General features: G+C 38.0%; 1 protein-coding gene across 2 annotated transcripts in view; it reads right to left on the bottom strand.

Annotated features, from left to right (window-relative positions):
- Nucleotides 1-20,161, bottom strand: part of DECR1 (2,4-dienoyl-CoA reductase 1) — a 52,379-nt gene that overhangs the window by 27,516 nt on the left and 4,702 nt on the right. For both annotated transcript variants that reach the window (XM_054519188.2, XM_024250990.3), the window contains exons 2-5: nt 7,112-7,314; nt 5,475-5,532; nt 5,269-5,355; nt 3,400-3,547 (exon numbers count right to left, since the gene is read on the bottom strand). In XM_054519188.2, coding sequence (XP_054375163.1) covers nt 3,400-3,547; nt 5,269-5,355; nt 5,475-5,532; nt 7,112-7,314 — 496 coding nt within the window. The remainder of the gene's footprint in view (nt 1-3,399; nt 3,548-5,268; nt 5,356-5,474; nt 5,533-7,111; nt 7,315-20,161) is intronic.

Here is a 20,161-nt window from a genome sequence, read left to right as displayed (position 1 = left end):
CAAATCAAAACCACAATGAGATACCATCTCACACCAGTTAGAATGGCAATCATTAAAAAGTCAGGAAACAACAGGTGCTGGAGAGGATGTGGAGAAATAGGAACACTTTTACACTGTTGGTGGGACTGTAAACTAGTTCAACCATTGTGGAAGACAGTGTGGTGATTCCTCAAGGATCTAGAACTAGAATTACCATTTGACCCAGCCATCCCATTACTGGGTATACACCCAAAGAATTATAAATCATGCTGCTATAAAGACATATGCACACATATGCGTATTGTGGCACTATTCACAATAGCAAAGATTTGGAACCAACCCAAATGTCCATCAATGATAGACTGGATTAAGAAAATGTGGCACATATACACCATGGAATACTATGCAGCCATAAAAAGGACGAGTTCATGTCCTTTGTAGGGACATGGATGAAGCTGGAAACCATCATTCTGAGCAAACTATTGCAAGGACAGAAAACCAAACACCGCATATTCTCACTCATAGGTGGGAATTGAACAATGAGAACACTTGGACACAGGGTGGGGAACACCACATACTGGGGCCTGTCATGGGGTTGGGGGAGGGAGGAGGGATAGCATTAGGAGATATACCTAATGTAGATGATGAGTTAATGGGTGCAGCACACCAACATGGCACATGTATACATATGTAACAAACCTGCACGTTGTGCACATGTACCCTAGAACTTAAAGTATAATAATAATTAAAAAAAAGCTAACAGCAAATTAGATATAGAAGATAACTTCCTAAAGCTGATAAAGGATATTTATGAAAACTTACAGGTAAATCATAATTAATAATGAAAATCTAATTGCTTTCCTCCTGGCATCACGAGGAAATGTATTTGATTTGTTCTTAATACTAGGAACAAGCAGAATCTAAGTTTTTACCTATTCAATGTTTTAGTGAAGGTCCCATCCAATAAAATAAGGCAAGAAAGAAAATAAAAGGCTTATCAATTGGGAAGGAAAATATAAAAACTGTCTTTTTTTCACCAACAGTATTATGAATGCAGAAAATCCAAAGGAATCTAAACAAAAAAAAAAAAAACTGTAATAACCATTAAGTGAGTTTAGCAAGCTCCTAGGGAAAACATCAATACACAAAACTAATCCATTGTATTTCTAAATACTACAAGAAAACACCTAGAAAATAACATTTAGAAAACAGTGCCATTTGCAATAGCACCAAAAATTTAAATACTTTGGGAGAAAGTTAACAAAACATGTACAATGCCTATGCAAAACACTGCTGATAGGAATTAAAGAAGACCTAAATAAATGGTGAGAGATACCACACTGAGAGACTGGAAGACATGATATTGTTAAAAATGTCACGCTTCAGTTCCTTGACTGTCGATCCAGTACCAGAACAAATCCTTTACCGCGTACTCCCCTCAGCCGAGTGGTCTAAGTTCTCCAAACTCTGTCAGCTTATAGCATCAATAACTGACAGGAATCTTGGAAGAATAAAAACTGGCTTCCATCTTTTAAAAAGATATCTCATCTGATATATTTTTAATGAAGCCCATAGAATTTTAATCCAATGTGATGAACAAAAATAGATCAGTCTATGTTAAAATGAAAGACAATAATGAGGAAAGAAGGGAGAGTCAGACAGAAATCGAGGGTCACCGAGATGAGCGAGGGAAGAAATAAGAGACAATGAGGCAAAGAAGGATAAAGAAACGAAAGAGATAGATGAAGAGAGAAACAGAGAACCAAAAATGAGGAGCCGACAGAGGCAGAGCAGTAGAAAATGAAATTGAGATATCAGCAAGGGGTAGGGCGAGAGAAAATCAGACATGGACGCAGAGACACAGGAGAGATACAGAGATCAAGGTTCCTCCGACACAGAAGGGAAGAGAGAGGAGTCACACTCTTCCCTGTCCCCCCTTCCCACTCTTATCCATCTTCCCGCCCCTTACTGAAAAAAAAAAAAATCAAATCAAACACTTATCCAAAATCCAATTATAAATCACATCCATTCTGCCATCATGGAAATGAGTAACCAGGAATTTCAATTTCAATGAGTGCACAGAAAGGATGGAAGCTATTAGTGTATGTGTGTGAGCACACACACACACAGAGCTAGTGCCTCTGTAGCATCTCTGCTCCTACAGCATATCTCAAGCTGGTTCTAGGATCACCTGCGCTGCACAAAAGAAGAAATTGAACCGTATAAGGCAAAGCTTTCTGAACCAGAGGGAGGAACCTAGCCAGCTCCATGCTCTCTTTCCTCCCCTCAACCCTCAAAGGACATCCTCTGAGGAGCATGAGAACTCTTCCTCATTTTCCTTGTTTAGAATACTCTCCACCTTCTCTAAGAAAATACCCGCACCCTTCAAGTTCCCCAAATTATTCAGGGACAGGGTCTTGTCCACCTCTGTGCTTTGAGCATGAGTATAGGGCCTGCTACCCAAAAGTCATTAGTAAGTGTCTGTCAGGTGAATAAATGTATGCTGGTTCTAGATATATATGAATATACACACATATATACATTAGACATGTTTGCTATCCATTTACATATGAACTTTTATAAAGTAATTCATTCATAATACTAACAAAAATGTTCTCCTAGTAAGTTCTCTCTAAATCTATTTTCCCTCCAGTGTCCTTAATCTCATTGGTATTATCATCCAGACTCTTCACCCCATCTGAAAATACTCTCATCAAATCAATAAGGCCTGTTGATCTTATTGTCTTCTAAATGTCTTCTACTTTATCTCCCATGCAATCTAGCCATATGCTAAAAGAAAAATCAAATCCTCCTGAATGGCACTCCTTCTATCATCCATTTTGTTGTCACTAACCTTTCCAATCAAGTCGCATTCTTTGTTCCACCTTCAATGGAAATCCATACAAAAATACTTCCTATTTCTTTCAGAATTAACATTAAACTCCTTATTTTGGTATTGAGAACTTTCCCAATTACACTCCAACCCACCTTCCCAAAATCATTTCCTATTCCTTTCCCCATCTCTAATAACATCAAGGTTTTCATCATTCCCTATGTACTTATGCTCCTCCTCTCCACCAGGCCTCTATCCATTGACATTCACATGTCCTTTCCCTCCTCTTTCTCCACATCTAGATCTTTGAACTTTCAGCTTAAGTTGCATCTTGTTCCTCAACCTGATCACTGATCCTAGGGAGAGTTAGTCATTCCTGTCTCTGGATTGCCAATGCACTAGAAACATGTATTTATTACTGCTCAAATTGTAACACATGATAATTATTTAAATATCATTTTTCTCCATTACACTGTGAGTTGTACAACTGTAGACTGTCTCATTGACTTTTAAAGTATCACAGAGCTTACCACAGAACCTTGCACACATAGAAGTCAAATAAATATGAGAAAAGCAAATAAACATACCTTTCTGTGCTTTAATTAGTTGTTTTCCAATTTCTAGTGTCATGAAGGCTGTGCCATTTAGAACTATGTCAGTTATGGTTTTCCAAGCATTAGGAGAAAGTCTTTCAGTAGGAGAAATAAAATTCCCTGCTGCATTGTTTATCACAATCTAATAAATGAACATGGCAAGTTACAGAAACTTTAGATGAGGAAAAACATTTTCCCTGCAGGGTTTTGTTTCTGAAATGTATTAATAGAAATAATACAATAAAGTTGAAGTCCACAGCTACCTATGAAACAATACCATGAGATTTGGTAGTCTGAGTCTGTGAAAACCTCCTATGTTAGTTACCAAATTTCAGAATCCTAAGCCGTCTTTAAATTAGGGTAGATTCTCTTATTAAGAAAACTAAGGCTGGGTGTAGTGGCTCATGCCTGTAATCCCAGCACTTTGGGATGAGTTCAAGACCAGCCTGGGCAACAAAGCGAGAACTCATCTCTACAAAAATTTTGTTTTAAAAATTAGCTGGGTGTGGTGGCACATGCCTGTATTCCCAGCTACTTGGGAGGCTGAGGTGGGAGTATCGCTTGAGCCCTGGAGGTCAAGGCTCCACTGAGCCGTGATTGTGCCACTTGCACTCCAACCTGAGTGACAGAGCAAGACTCTGTCTAAAAAAAATGAATAAAATTTTAAAAGTTAAAAAAAAAAGAAAATTAATACAGATTAAATGTATTTACCATGTGACTGCATTTTATTTCAAAGAATCTCAAGAAATGCCTTTTTGTTTCTGGTGTCATTTTAGTTTAACTTAACCAGTGCAGCTTGTGGTTGATGATCTATTTACCACCAGTAAAGATTCTGGCTAGTTCTACAGGAGATTCAGTGTTACTGGTTCTGAAAATACCTTTAACATAGAAAAGTGCTATCTTTGAGACTACTGGAAGAAACGGCTTCTCTCCAATAAATGTACCAAGCAACAGCAAAATATTCATGCATATTTCAGGTCTTAAAAGGAGAAATTTTGAATTTCTTATAGTTTTTCATGTTTATATTGTTCTCCTCACTGAGGAAGACAATCAAAAGTTACTAGGAGAAGCAAAAAGCATCAATCATTTAAACTCAATGCTGTGCTCTTGGATAACTGCTCTTGTTATTTCATAATCTTATTAAATAAAGTGAAATCAAGTTTGTTTTCTGATCAATCATAAATGGATTCTTTAAGTATTCCTGAAAGGAAGTTGTGTAGCGGTCTTCCTACTCTGTTCTTTGCTTTAGCAGAACTGGCATTTTCCTAGGGACAGAAAATAGGTGCTTCTCAACACAGCACTTGCTCATATTGAGGTAGGAGGCAGGCCTAACTCTGGAGGCAGAGCTCCATCACAGGACCAGATTGAGGACTAGTTAAACCAGGTCCTGGATGAAAGCACCCCCTCTTTAGACATACCCACCAATGCACCATGTTTGTTTACCATTGCCATGGCAATATCAGCAAGTTACTGCCCTCTCCATGGCAACGAACTGATGACTCAGAAGTTACCAACCCTTTTCTAGAAATTTCTGCATAAACCTAATTAATTTGCAGGTAATTAAAAGTGGGTATAAATACGACTATAAAACTGCCTCTCAACTGCTATGCCCAGCACATTGACTATGGTGTTGCCTTGCTCTGAAGGAACAGTCACAGCTCCATTCCACTGCTGCTGCTTCAATAAAGCTGTTCTCTTCTACCACCGGCTCATCCTTGAATTCTTTCCTGGGCGAAGCCAAGAACCCAGATTGGGGCTTGCCTGTCCTACATCAGTATCAATATTTTATTTCCTTTGTACACGTTGGTGGGTGTTATCAACATCAAGTGTCTTGCACTTTGGCTTCATCATCGCTACACTTACATTAGGATGTCCTGCAACTTTGATCAGTTCTGACACAGTGTTTTGAACCATATCAGGATCCCTCACATCACACTGAATTGCATGAACCTGCAAAATAACAAAAAGAATATGACATTTTCCAGGTTTCTTAAACCAAACGCATGAACAAATTATTTGAACATGTTACAATTCCTAAATCTAAATTAAATAACTGATTTTTAATGTACCTTATTTCCAGTTTGGGAAGAAATTTGTTCTGCAGTAGCTTTCAAAACATCCATCTTCCTAGAAATAAACACCTTGTATGACTTCATATTATATTTTTCAGTTTCATAAATTGAAGAATACAGAGAATCCATAGCTTAAAGAAAAGCATTTCTGAGAAAGTATAGATGTTATTTATATACAAAAATCAATGTAAATTTTTTCTAAAAGTCAAATTTAGATCATTTTTATATATTTGATACTAATTTATTGAATTAGTCACTTTTAAACCAGTTTACGTTAACATTATCTACTCACAGATTTAAATTATTTCCTTGATAAGCCAGGTTTACAAAGAAAATATATTCATGGTATAATGTCAGTAGGTTTTGTACTAAATTTATGGGTTCAAAGAGTCTACATTTATTCACACAGTCTCACATTCTACAAAAAAAACTATGAATATAAATTATTATTAAAATGAAAATAATATTTTAAAACTCTTAAAAACATTACAATGTAAAAACAAAAAATATTCCGGCCAATCTGCAATTGCAAATGACATAGTAACTGTTGTTTGGATGACTACTTGGCTTACCTAAAATTTTACACCATTCAAAATGGTGAAGGGGTGGGTTTTTAAACCAGTCTCTAAAGCCTCAGACTTAACAGAGTTTATAGGGTACCAGAATATGCCTAATAAGAAGAAATTCCTTCCACATGGTCTTACCCTTCCTATATTCATCACAATAATAGATACTTTGAAATACCTGTTTATTTTATAGAAAATGAAAGTACTGGCTGGGCGCGGTGGCTCATGCCTGTAATCCCAACACTTTGGGAGGCCAAGGAGGGTGGATCACCTGAGGTTAGGAGTTCAAGACCAGCCTGGCCAATATGGCAAAACCCAGTCTCTACTAAAAATACAAAAAATTAGCCAGGTGTGGTGGCAGGCGCCTGTAATCCCAGCTACTCGGGAGGCTGAGGCAGGAGAACTGCTTGAACTCAGGAGGCGGAGGTTGCAGTGAGCCGAGATCACGCCACTGCACTCCAGCCTGGGCGACAAGTGCTGGACAAAACTCCATCTCACAAAAAATAAAAAATAAAATGAAAGTACTGCATCAATTATCCTGGTATAAGGTTAATTATTAATTAAAGCAGTAACCATCATCATTCCCACTGAAGACAAAGCAACCTCCATATGGTGCTTAAAAAAAAAATGTTTCTTTTGAGACAAGGTCTCACTATGTTGCCCAGCTGGTCTCAAATTCTGGGCTTCAAGTGATCTTCCTGCCTCAGCTTCCCAGTAGCTGGGATTACAGGCACACACCACCCCACCTGGCTTCATGTCGTACTTTTTAACTTCATCTTCGTGTACAGAAAAAGAAATATTCTACCACTGAATTGGGGAAATTAAAATAATGAAAATTGCAGATGTTTACCCAAACATCAGTTCCACAATTCTTATTGTTTCTTTCATCTCAAATAGTACCTAACTTTTTCCAAAAAGATATATTTAAATAATCTAAAGAATATTTCTAATATTTTATATAAGATTAAGATGCTAATCAAACAACTCTGGCGAACAGTGTTTTCAATACTATGGCACAGAAGAGTTTCTTCAAAAGCGTCGCCAATAGGCTTGATGTAAGGGACTTACCGGCTGGCTATCACGCACTGAGCACCTAGGCTGGACAGAAGAGTTGTCATTCCTTTACCAAGGCCAGTACCTCCCCCAGTAATGAATGCCACTTTTCCTTGAAAACTATTAGGTGGTAGCATCGCTTTTTGAAGAGGTGAAAAGAATTTAGACTGCAAAGCTTCAGTGTTTTGATATAATATTTTTGTCCCATAACTGAAAAACTAAAAGAGGAAAATGAATTGAAATTTGCATACATATATTTCCAAAAAACAGATGAATTTTTTAAAACATGCTCTTGAATTTAATAGTAACCAAATTCTTGTATTAACACAACTCACTGCAAACATATTGGTATTGTACTTAATTATTATTCTTTGCTTTCTGATTTAAAAAGCACAGGCTCTGGAGCTGGACTACATAGCACAGAATTTTCTCCCAAGCTATGTAACTTTCAGCAAGTTATTTGACCTCTCTGTGCCTCAGTTCCTTCATCTACAAAATGGGGACAATAAAATAATTTCTTCATATGGCATTGTGAGGATTATATGAGTTATTACAGGTAAAGCACCTAGAGCAGTGTGTAGCATATAGTAAGCACTACAAATGCTACCATTATTAGCTGCAGGTGTTTTGCTTAAATTAAATTTTGTTGTGTTTTGTTTTGGTTTTTGGTTTGTTTTTGTTTTGTTTGTTTGTTTTTTTGAGATGGAGTCTCGCTCTGTAGCCAGGCTGGAGCGCAGTGGCATGATCTTGGCTGACTGCAACCTCCGCCTCCCGGGTTCAAGCGATTCTCCTGCCTCAGCCTCCCGAGTAGAGTAGCTGGGATTACAGGCACACACCACCATGCCCAGTTAAATTTTTGTATTTTTAGTAGAGACAGGGTTTCACCATGTTGGCCAGGATGGTCTCGATCTCCTGACCTCATGATCCGCCCACCTCGGCCTCCCAAAGAGCTGGGATTACAGGCATGAGTCACCACACCCGACCAAATTTAATTTTTAAAAAACCAACATAAAGCATTTTTGTCTTTCAACAAGAATAATCTGGACAAAAATCACTTTCCACCTTTGAATCACTGAAGAAAATTGTTAAAAATTCTCTATAAGGATTATTAAATCAAATGCCTCTTCCCATGCTAGCTTCTGGCCACAAAACATAAAACAGAATATTTCTGTTATTTATTTTAAATGGGAGGAAAATCAATCCATTTTGGAGTAAAAAATATTTGTATTGCCCTATTTTATATGTAACAGCTTGTACTTACATTACATGCGAACATCACTGCCATTCTCTTGCATTTAATCATAAAACAAACTTTAGGTATCTAATATAATGAACAATAGGAGCTAACATTCATTAAGTAGTTACCACCTGCCAGGATTACATATCAAACTGTTTAATCTTCCAAACAACCACATGAAATAGGTATTAGTTTTATCCTATTGTACAGAAAGGGCTCAGAGTGATAAAAAATATATATATTGCCAAAGCTGCAGAACCAGGGTTCAAACTGACTGACAGGCTCCAGAGCCTTCTCTGATAACCAGCTTGCATATTCCTCTGTCTGTTCTCTGAGATCCTGCTAAGCTTAATGGTCACACCAGGGAGGTTATGTGATATTCCATTAGGTCATGGTGGCAAGATTAAAACTCCAGTTAAAACTCCAGAAGCTACCATTTCCTTCCAGAGTATTCCTGTAAGCTAAATAGGCTGTCATCAGTTGATTCAGGATATCCTGAAATTTATCCTAAGGAAAGAATAAGAAATGCGGTCAATGATTTAGAAGGAGGCTGTTCATCAACTGGAAATTGCACAAGAAAACATTTATAACGTGATGTTAAATGAAAAAAAAGAAACAAATATACAGTATGTTTTTAACTACAAATAAAAATATATGCTTAGAAAAAAAGACGAGAAGGAAATAACAACAGTAAGTAGTAGATTCAATATTTACCATACAGTCCTCAAAAGAGCTCTATAAGGTAAATTCAATTGTTACTTCTATTTTATAGATGAAAAAAACTGAAGCACAGAAAGGTCAAGTAGCTAACTTTTAAAGATAAATAATAATAGGGAATAAAGACTTAAATCCAGTATCTGTCTGACTTCAGAGTCCACCCATTACTTTACAGTTATAGCTAAGTAATGAGATTATAGATAATTATTTGGTTTTTTTTTGTTTGTTTGATTGGTTTTTAGTACTTTCCAAAGCTATCCAATAAGTATGATTAGATCTTTATAAGCAGAAAAAAAGTTACTGAAAGACAAAATTTGAGATCATGTATAAAATAATTGAAGACATATTTGTAAATCTTGTTATGCTCCATGCCAGTCATCATATTTATTTTAGCTTCATGTTGACATTTTCTTTTCACATCCTTTTGCCAAAGCACAGTAATCCAAGCAACTCTACAATAATCTTTTTCTACATAAGTGGCAGTTTTCCTTAAGGCTGCCACCTGCCTTCAGAACTATTACATTAAGATGATGAATCAAGAAGTTTACTCAAGTAGAATGGTAAATTTGTCACTAAGTAATAATAATGAAAAAATGTATTCTAATTTTCTGAAGGCTTTACCATAATTTTTAACTTTTTAATGTTAATGTGTATAGGGGATTTGATGTGGGACTTCATGAAAATAATTAAACAAGATATTTGCATACAAACTTTCTTTTTAAATTTATTTTAAAACATTTCCTCAACCTCCACACTGGTAGAGAAAATGATATAAAGGTAAAAATGTCACATGTGATAAAAATAATTCCTAATGTCTATAATGTAACAGGTTATTACATAGCACATTTTTATTTATCTTATATGATCTGATCAATATTAACCTTATGATTCCACTTCCCCACCAAACCAAAGTGAAGAAATTGATAAGCTATTTTAATTCTCATTACCCTCTGACAATACACAGCATATGTGTTAATATAAATTCAAGCCATCTTCTCTGCCTAAAAGGAAGATGTTCATTTCAACCTTAAGACCCATTGAGATGATCAGATCTCACAGGATCACATCATATTCAATCCTGTTTCTACAAGGAAGCATCCTTAATAACCTTAAACAGTATTTTGGTTGGGATTTTTGAATTATAAAAAGTAGATACAAAACAGGCTTTTAAAGATTTTCAAGTCTTGCTTTATGGTTTTTAGAGAAATAAGTTTTTTTCAAAAATATAAATAACACTTTTCATATCAAGATTGATTTCTCTGGAGATCTTTAGTGACCTAAAATTCTTAAAACTTTAGCTAGAGTCTTCCAACTTTGGCAATACAGAATTATTTTTTAGTTATAAGCTCTAAATCTCTCCCTCAAAAAATTAGCTATCACCTACCTTCCTCACCATACTCATCCCTCTCCCACATCATATAAACAATAGCTTCCTCCATGTATTCCAAAATTACAGCATCTAAACTAATGAGACATGATCATACTTTTAATCTTCAAAATGGCAGTTCTGAGAGTCTTGACACTGCACCTTCCCCTCAAGGATAAGGACTGTATATCAATGAGATATATACCTAAATTACTTAACTATATTTTGGCTAGTCTAAAATGTCTAGGGTAAATATCTCAAATAAAAGTAGATTAGTGATTCTAGGCCAAATATGTTTTTAAAACTTGAGCCCAAAGTTTTTAAAACTTGAGCCAACATTTAGATAATGGAAGAATTCACATAAAAGTCAGAAGCTCTACCAACACTTGGGAACACCTTACCACATGATTAAGTACAACTATGACTGCTCTCTTGAGACAAGGCCTGAGCTCTGTCCAGCCCCGACTCACACAGGAAAAGTGAGCCCTTTTCACTGGGTGGCCTTTCATAAACAAGGCCTTCAAGGACTTCAGGCATCTGAGTATGTGACTCCTAGATGCCTATTCTAAGTAACACACAAGAAACCAATACAAAAACAAACAAACAAACAAATAAAAAACGAAAGAAGAGGCAAGGCTTTTATTTTGGAACCATAACTAAATTTCATGTAAAACAAATTTCTACAAAAATAATTGTTTAATGTGTGTGCTAGGTACATTATTAAGAAGATCCAGTTTCAAATATATAAAATTCATACAATAATAGTCTCTCATATGGAAGTTGTAAGGCTAAATGAGTTATCTTTTGAGCACTTAGTTTAGCTATTTATCATCATCGTCGTCGTCATCATCATCACTATGGATGGGTCCTCCACATTAAAATTCCATTCCTCAAAAACATGGATGCCTTCCAAAGTCAAAAAGACAAAAATCAAACTCTTGAGCATGGCATTCAAGCCACTGGACAATATGGTGCCAACGTATTAATACTTTCCTAGCCCCACCTCGTGACTGATCTGCCATGTAGAAGTAAACTCTACACTTACCAAGCCCTCAGCATTCCAAAAACTTGCCAACTACTTTCACCTTCTGGCCTTTGCTCCTGCTTTCTCATTGGCCTGAACCACCCACTGTCTTTCTCAACCCAGCAGAACCGGCCTTCAAAACCAGACAACATTGTCAGTATCTCTGTCAACACTTTTTAAATTGCACCCTATTAAAAACAGGCAAATGGAAGGCTTCCAAATTGGCCTGCTAAGGAGTTGCCACAATTCATTTCAACATATCAGGATGCTTAGGAAGCCAGGGACACTACCTTATATTCATCACTACAGTACAGTTTCTGGCACCAATTAGGCATTCGGTAAATGCCTGTCTTACTGAATATAACACTTGGTTGGCCAGACTCCAATTGCATTAGAAAGCACATGGATACAGACATGTAGAGTCTTATGTGAATATATGATTGAAATCCAGCTCTTTGCCACTTGTTTTAAAAAATTAGTCATTTCCAATGACCCTAAATTATGACATCTTAAACATTAGCATAAGCCCAAGAATAGAAAATCTAAATCATCAGGCCGGGCGCAGTAGTGCTGTAATCCCAGCACTTTGGGAGGCCGAGGCGGGTGGACCACCTGAGGTCAGGAGTTCAAGACCAACCTGGCCAACATGGTGAAACCCCATCTCTACTAAAAATACAAAAATTGGCCAGGCGTGGTGGCATGCGCCTGTAGTCCCAGCTATTCGAGAGGCTGAGGCAGGAGAATTTCTTGAACCCAGATGGCGGAGGTTGCAGTGAGCCAAGATCGTGCCACCGCACTCCAGCCTGGGCAATGCAACAAGACTCCCTCTTTAAAAAAAGAAAAGAAAAGAAAAGAAAATCTAAATCAATCCATACAAAGTATTGAGTTACTTGCAAACAGAAAAACTAAGCAAAGGGCTTAGAAAGGTACTCCACACAAACAAAAAACAAATATACAACCATATTTATAACTAAATAAGCATATTTAAACAAAAGGAGACATAATTTTTCTCTTACCAGACCAGTAAGGTTCAAAATTTTATCATCTATAATACAAGAAACAGCTGATTAAAGCCACCCTTACAATCTGTTGATAAGAATTCTGGCAACTTCTTAGGAGGCCAATCTGGCAACATTTTTTTAAATGTTAGATACAAATACTCTTTGACCCAGCAAATCCACATGCAGGAATTTATCTAAAAGAAATACTCATTCATTTGGGAAAGAAGCAGGGGGAGAAGGAGCTATGATCAAAGATATACATTAAGATAAAAATGAAATTAAGAAAACAATTCTGTTTATAATCATATTGAAAAGAATACTAATACATTTAATAAAAGAAGTACAAGACTTATAAATTGAAAACTACAAAACATCATTAAGAAATTAAAGACATAAGTAAATAAAAAGACATTCTATGTTCATGGACTGGAAAGCTTAATTTTGTTAAGAGGACAACACTTCCTAAATTGATATACAGATTCAACAAAATCCCTATCAAAATCCTAATCAGCTTTTTGTGAACGTCGACAAGCTTATCCTAAAATTGTTTTGAAAATGCAAGAGACTCAAAATAGCCAAAGAGATTCATTAAAGAATTGTTTGTAATAGAAAGACTACAAAACAATCTATGTGTGTTTCCTTAGGGGACACAGCCAATGAATTAGAGCACATCTATATTATAAAATACGGTTATATGGATCTATTATCTACCAAAAGAAGGAGCTAGAATGTATATGCTGACTGTAAACATTGCTATAGATGTATTATTTTTTAATTATTCAATAAGTATTTGTTGGATACCAACAATGTGAGACATTATGTGTTAAGTGTAAAACTCAAGGTAGAGAAATACATGTAACATGCTCCCATTCATGTGGTTTTTTAAAACGAGGATATCTTCATACATATGTTGACATATGCACAAAAACTGTCAGAAGTATCCACAAGAAACTATTCATAGTAATAACCATAGTAATAATAACCTTATTACACTGTCACTGCATATCCTTTTATATTGCTTGAATATTCAACATGTTCATAAATTTTTTTTAACAATAGCTAACAAAATTGAATCATATAGGCAAGCACACAATACAAGAAGTGTGTAGAGGAAAACAGAGCAAGAAAAAAATGGCATAGAATCAATTTCATGATGAGGACATATACCTTACTTGAAGCATAACTACTCTATATTAAACACTAAAGTGTGAGCTATATTTATAAAAATAATGAAATATTTCCATATCTATTTTCTTGGAGCTTCTAAGTATCTGTTGGTTCAGGTTGAATCAATATTTTTTAGATCAAATTTACTCCAACTCGAATTCACAGAAGAGTTTTGCAGACTGGGCCTTAACTGCCATATTAAAATATCAGCGTGGTAAACACTGGACAACCATGTTTTTCAAAGGATGAGTTTCAAAAATGTATATCTTTGCATTCCCAAAACACCTTATGTACTCCCTGAATACAGGAAGCCTTCCATAACTACTTCCCAATTTATTTTGTCCGACTGCTAGAAGGCCATGCATGCATTCTTTCCAACGGCCACACCACTGCCACTTCAGCACAGTGTATGTGGTCCTTAGCTGGAGGCATCTGGAAATACAAGGGATACTTAGGTGGGATGTTCTACTGGATGTTCCAGTGCAGAAAAGGACAGCCTTGCAGAATGAAGAACTGTCTCACCCCAAATGCCAACAGTTGCCCTGCAGACATTAAAATAACTGAGTGCCACACCGAAGGCTTGCCACAGGCCTTGTTAACTCACGCTCCATGACTGTGTAGATTGCTTAAGCACATCTGCCTGCTCCTTAACTTACAGCAGGGCATTGAACAGAGGCCACTGATATTCTCAGCTTCTGCAGAGCACAGATCTTGTTGCCACAGCAACCTGAAGGTAAGGCTGAACAAATATAAAAGAAACTGCCTAGCTGGACTCCAAGCTCCAATGGCTAAGCTGAATTATGCAGTTGCCAGGAGCAGGACAGAAATTACATTTTTGAGGAATGATACATTTTGTATCAGTGAACATGAGTCCTTGAAAATGTCGGTGCTCTATGCCATAGGGTGTACATCTCATTTTATTACAGTGCTTATCTGTCTGCAGTTAGATGCAGACTGAACAGATGTTTCCCCAATACAACAAAATAAAAAGAGATGAAATCACAGACCTAAGAGACAATTTGAAATTTTCAGCTAGGGTCTTCACTCCTGTCTGCCTCTGATTTGAGTCATCTCTTATTGATCCCCTATCATGTTAACCAAAACTATAATGATAATCTTTTTTAAACCAAAAATTAGAATCTCTGCTCTTGCAAAGAGTTTGTTTTGATTTGAGAATTTGCTTACATGAAAAAGTATTAGGGATAAACATGACATTATGATGGATATAGAGTTTATTCATTTACTCATTTTAAGCAAGTGTTTATTGAGCATATATTAAGCCTCAGGCACTGTTCTAGGCATGGCAGTACAGCAGTAAAAAAAAAAAAAAAACAGACACAATACTCTATTCTCAGCAAGATTATCCTTGGGGGAATGAGGGATAAAGAAATTAAATTAAAAAATATGTAGTATATTAAAAGTTGATATGTAGTGTGGGAAAAAATAAGGCAGAGAATAGGGGTAGAGCATTGCTACTTTAAACAGGGTCATCAGCAAAGGCCTCATTGAGAAGGTGACATTGGAGCGAAGACGTGAAGGAGAAGAATGAATCATAGGGTTTTAGGCAAAAGGGATTGGGAGCAGGGGGCATGCTTATGGATGGGGTAACAGTCAGGAAGCCAGTGTGGCTGGAGAAGAAGGAAGGAGGGAGACAGGGGCCGAAGAGGTCAGTGAGGTAAAGGGGACTGGACCATGCAGGCTGAGTCAGCCACTACGGAGACAGGCTTTTACTCTGAGGTAAGTGGGAAACATCTTCAAAGTTTTGAGGAGAGAATGGACATGATCTGCCTTAAGTTTTAAGGGGATTGTTCTGGCTGCCATGGAGTGTAGAGGCAAGGTTGGAAGCAGGGAAACTATTAGGACACTTGTATAACAAGCCAGACAGAGATGGTGATGCTTAGCCCAGGATGCTATCATGTGAACTGGTGGGAAGTTAGCAAATACAACTACTTGCAAGAGCAAAGGTCCCAAAAAATGAGGACGTAATGAGTTACCACTGTACCTAATATTGCCTGGTCCAATTATTTCTTCTTTTCTTAACGTTTTATTAATACATAACATTTTTACCTATTTATGGGGTACATGTGATATTTTATTCCATGCATAGAATGTGTAATGATCAAGTCAGGATATTTAAGATATCCACTAGATCCATGATTTCTTCTTGCCTCTTGCCCAACATGAGCTTGGACTTTTGTTCTTGATCTATTTCATCACATTTTTGCCTGTTTCATTAACAGCATATAAACAGGTCTCCTGTTTACTGAAAAGAACTGAGAGAGATTTTTCTACCTCTCTCATCTTTACCTCAATATCCCTGTTACATCTGCACTGCCTTTGTGTTCTAGAAAAATTAAGATTTAACTGTGAGCCAGAAAAAAGGAAATAGAGACCCATTAGACAGAAGTCATTAATTGTATGTGAGAGATACCGAGGGCAGTAGAAATTAAGAGTTAAGACAACACATTCCACACACATTTAACATGTAAATTAGCCTGAACCCAGAACCCAACCAGCCAGACCTGGCAAGTAAGGTGAGAGCTGCGGAAGGTAACTGAGTTCTAGTTTTAAGTGGCTGCATGCAGAGTGATGCTGTAACTGAAACGACTGGGTTGACATGAGAAGACCAAGTTGGAGCATTGAGGATAATGAGTTCTGCATTAGAAATGCTGCACCTGGGATGCTTCTGGAATAGTCAGGTAGAGATATCTAAGCTGCAGTAGGAAATATAGTTTTGAATCATGAAGAATAAATTAGGGCTAAAGGTAAATGGCAACATCATTTCATCATTCCAGCAATTATGAAAGCCTACAGTTCTATCACTGCTTTTATGTTACAATTCAGTGTGAGGGTTTCTCAGACTGGAAGGGATAAAAGCGCAGTTGACCTTGTATTCTAGACTTACTTATCATTACCCTGGCACTTCGATCTCAGAATGATTCATCAACTTAGGAAGAGAAGAGCGCAGGATAGCTGAGAATGCTGATCATTTTCTACCTAGAATTTTCTGCAAAAACTAAAAGTTGCTAAACATCTATGGCATGTTTTCTACCATGGGCTGTAAGAAACTCTGGATAACCTTAAAATTCCCCCCTCTTTTGATGTCATTACCATGACCTTTGGGAGATATCTGAGATCTAGATTATTTTTTGTAATAATATAAAGTTTGCTTTGTAGTTTGGGCAGGAAGTTTGTTTGAAATTTCTTCAAATGCATACTTAAGCTACAAGGCCAAGATTCATCCATTAACCCCACCCCCGCCACCTGCCCTGCCCTGCCCCACCTTGGTGACTCCCTCTCCTCTTGACCTGATACATCCCATCCGTCTATAAGCTCCATGCCTTTTACCTCCCCAGTGTCCCTCTATATCCACCACCTGATTTCAAACCCCTATCTCACAACATTCACAAACATTGGGGGCCTATTCTGTGTTATCTTTTAACTGATCTCCAGAGGACTGCTAACGGGATCATGTTACTTCTCTCCTTAAGATCTTCTAAGGGCTCCTGGTAGCTGCAGAACGTCCAGATTCCTTCACTCCCCACAGTGTATGTCTTCATGACCTCGCTCCTGTCCCTCTCTTCTGCTTCATCTCCCCTGAAATTTACACTCAGGAAAACAAAGTACTCAGGATTCCCCAAACATGAACTCTTTCCTACCTTCCTGTCTTTACACAAATTGCTCCCTATCGTCACCTAACATTCATCATTGAAACCCAGCTGTGAGAGCTCTGGTGCTTTCCCTAACACTCCCAGGGAGAATTAACATTCTCTCCTCCACTTCTGTAGCTTATTTATCTATATACCACTTGAGGAGTCCCAGACTCTACTGACATTTCAGGACTGATGTCACTTACTCCTCTTCTCCCTCCAGCTCCCACTTAATGTCCTCACTCAAGAGAGTGGCACTGTCCTTAGCTCAGGGGCCAAAGACAGAAATCTGGGCTTCGTCTTACCCCATACATTCAAACCAAGCCCAGTTCATTTTAGTCCCCAATAGCTCTAATGCTACCCTCAGTTCAGACTCTCATCACTGGTGTTTTGATGTTTGGTCTCTCTACTTCCAGTCTTACCTGATGATATCATATTTCTGCTCACAATTTTGATGGCAACATGTTACCTCTGAGCACAGCCCCATCTCTCATCCTCACCACCAACCAATCACCAAGGCCTCTGATTTTACCTCCTAAATATCACTTGACTTTGAGTGTCTCCAAACCCAATGCATGCCCTCATTGAGGCCACCATCACCTCTCAACAGATGAGAGGATTACTCAGGGTTTAGCCATTTGTCTCCACTCCCACCTCTCAGGACAAAGTTCTAACTCTTTAACGCAGCCAACAGGCTGCTCACTAAGCTGTCTCTCACCTCCTGCCTCCCCACTCTCTATTGATAACCTCTACACTGGGCCTTCACATAGACTACTCTCCTGTTTAAAACATTCTTACATCTCTCCCTTTGGCTAACTCCTACTCATCTTTCAGGTCTCAGCTTTGATATATACCAAACAACAACACCACTCTCATAAAACTGGACATACCTCCCCCATGAGCAGGAGATGCTTCTTCCCCAGTCCTGACATCTCCCTACTGTGAGAAGTTCAGGTAGTACAACTCCAGGTTTCTTTCTGTCCCCTTAGTCAACCTGCTAAGGATGTTTGGATGTCTGTCCCTTGAAACCTCATGTTGAAATGTGATCCCCAGAGTTGGAGGTGGGGTCTAATGGGAGGTGCCTGGGTTATGGGGGCAGATCCATCATGAATGTCGTAGTACCATCCTCATCCTGGCAGTGGCAAGTGAGTTTGCACTCTATTAGTTCCCACTAAAGCAGGTTGTGAAAGAACCTGGCACCTCCCAACACCCTCTCACTTCCTCTCTTGCTGGCACCTCCCAACACCCCCTCACTTCCATCTCTGCAAACTCCAGCTCCCCTTCACCTTCTGCCACAAGTGCAAGCAGCCTTAGGCCGTCACCAGATGCAGATGCCCAGTCTTGAACTTGTCCAGGCATCAGAATCATGAGCCAAACAAACCCTTTTCTTTATAAATTACCCAGCCTCAGGTATTCCTTTATAGCAACACAGACTGGTAAATTTTGACAGGATCGTTGGGTATGAACAGTCCTCCTTGGTCTTCTTCCTCTTGGGATCCAGCTGCCTTCAGAGGGCAATGTTCTGCCCTCCTCAGAGTTATGTAAGTCTGCCTACTTCGGGAGATCCAGCTGATGGGCCCAGCTTCCTCTCACAAACCACAATAAAAGTGATACTTTGGCTTCCATCTTTACTCATTTTTCAGACTGGAAAAAATGGATGCTATTTATTTGGGATCCCCTCCAAAAGCAAGAATACCCAACCTAACATACAGCACATCATACCATAATGCCATTGGACTCTATGCTTCTTGACAGCAGTAATCAGCTCTTCTTCTCACCCTCATATCCCTAGTAAGGTGCCTAGCAAATAGTAAATGCTCAATTTTCTACATAAATAAGAAAAGCCCACCATGCCCTGTCCCCCAGCAACCTGACTGATCTCATCTCCACATGCTTCTCTCTGTTCCCATACTTCACCAACTCCACAATACCAAACCACTTGAATTTTTATAAATAAGCCACTCCTTCACTTCTTGATACATACAATTCCTTAGGTCTATATTGCCACTGGGACCACACAAATTCCAACTCCTGGTTTAACAGTAGGCTTCTGGGGCCACCTCCTCCATGAAGCCTTCCTTGCCTCCTCTAGGTATGCACAGTTTGGGTCATATATGCATTATAATACATATCTGCGTCTTCACAGTCTATTGATGTCTGCTGGTGACTCACTAGACTATCATTTTTCAGATTTTTCTCACTGTGAACCATAGCAAGAAATCTGATTTCTATAGCAACATACACATGCTCATAGCAACACAGTACACACGTTCATTCATGTAACAGATATTTGTCACATGTTTACTCTATGCTAAGCACTGTTCTAGGTATAAACAGTGAACAAAACAGATGAAAATCTTTGCTTGCATAGAGCTTATATTCCAGAATTTTACACTGAATAAAGAAATACTTAGGCTTCCAGATTAAAAAAATAAATAACAAAAACACATCTAGCTGGTTTTATACTGCTCCAAGACAATATTCATCGTGAGAAAACAATGAAACAATGTTGACTAAAGGAAAATGTGACATCCAAGTAAAATTATGCCTATCCATCCTTTTTCCAGAATAGATGCCTGGAATTATGTTCACCAAATGCTAACCCAAGTTAATTCTAGGTGGCCAGTTTGAGGTCATATCTTACTTTGTTAACTGTATTGCTGAATATTGGCCAGGAATCATTTTTCTAAAAATAGTGATTTTACTCTTGATAGTTACTATTCTTTTATTTTTTTTTTTTGAGATGGAGTCTCACTTTGTTGCCCAGGCTGGAGTGCAATGGCGCGATCTTGGCTCACTGCAACCTCCGCCTCCCAGATTCAAGTGATTCTCCTGCCTCAGCCTCCTGAGTAGCTGGGATTACAGGCGTGCGCCACCACACCTGGCTAATTTTTATATTTTCA

The sequence above is a fragment of the Pongo abelii genome, chromosome 7 (assembly GCF_028885655.2).
Source record: "Pongo abelii isolate AG06213 chromosome 7, NHGRI_mPonAbe1-v2.0_pri, whole genome shotgun sequence".
NCBI lineage: Eukaryota > Metazoa > Chordata > Mammalia > Primates > Hominidae > Pongo > Pongo abelii.
The sequence above is the reverse complement of the archived record's forward strand: the minus strand, read 5'-3'. Positions and strand labels throughout refer to the sequence as shown.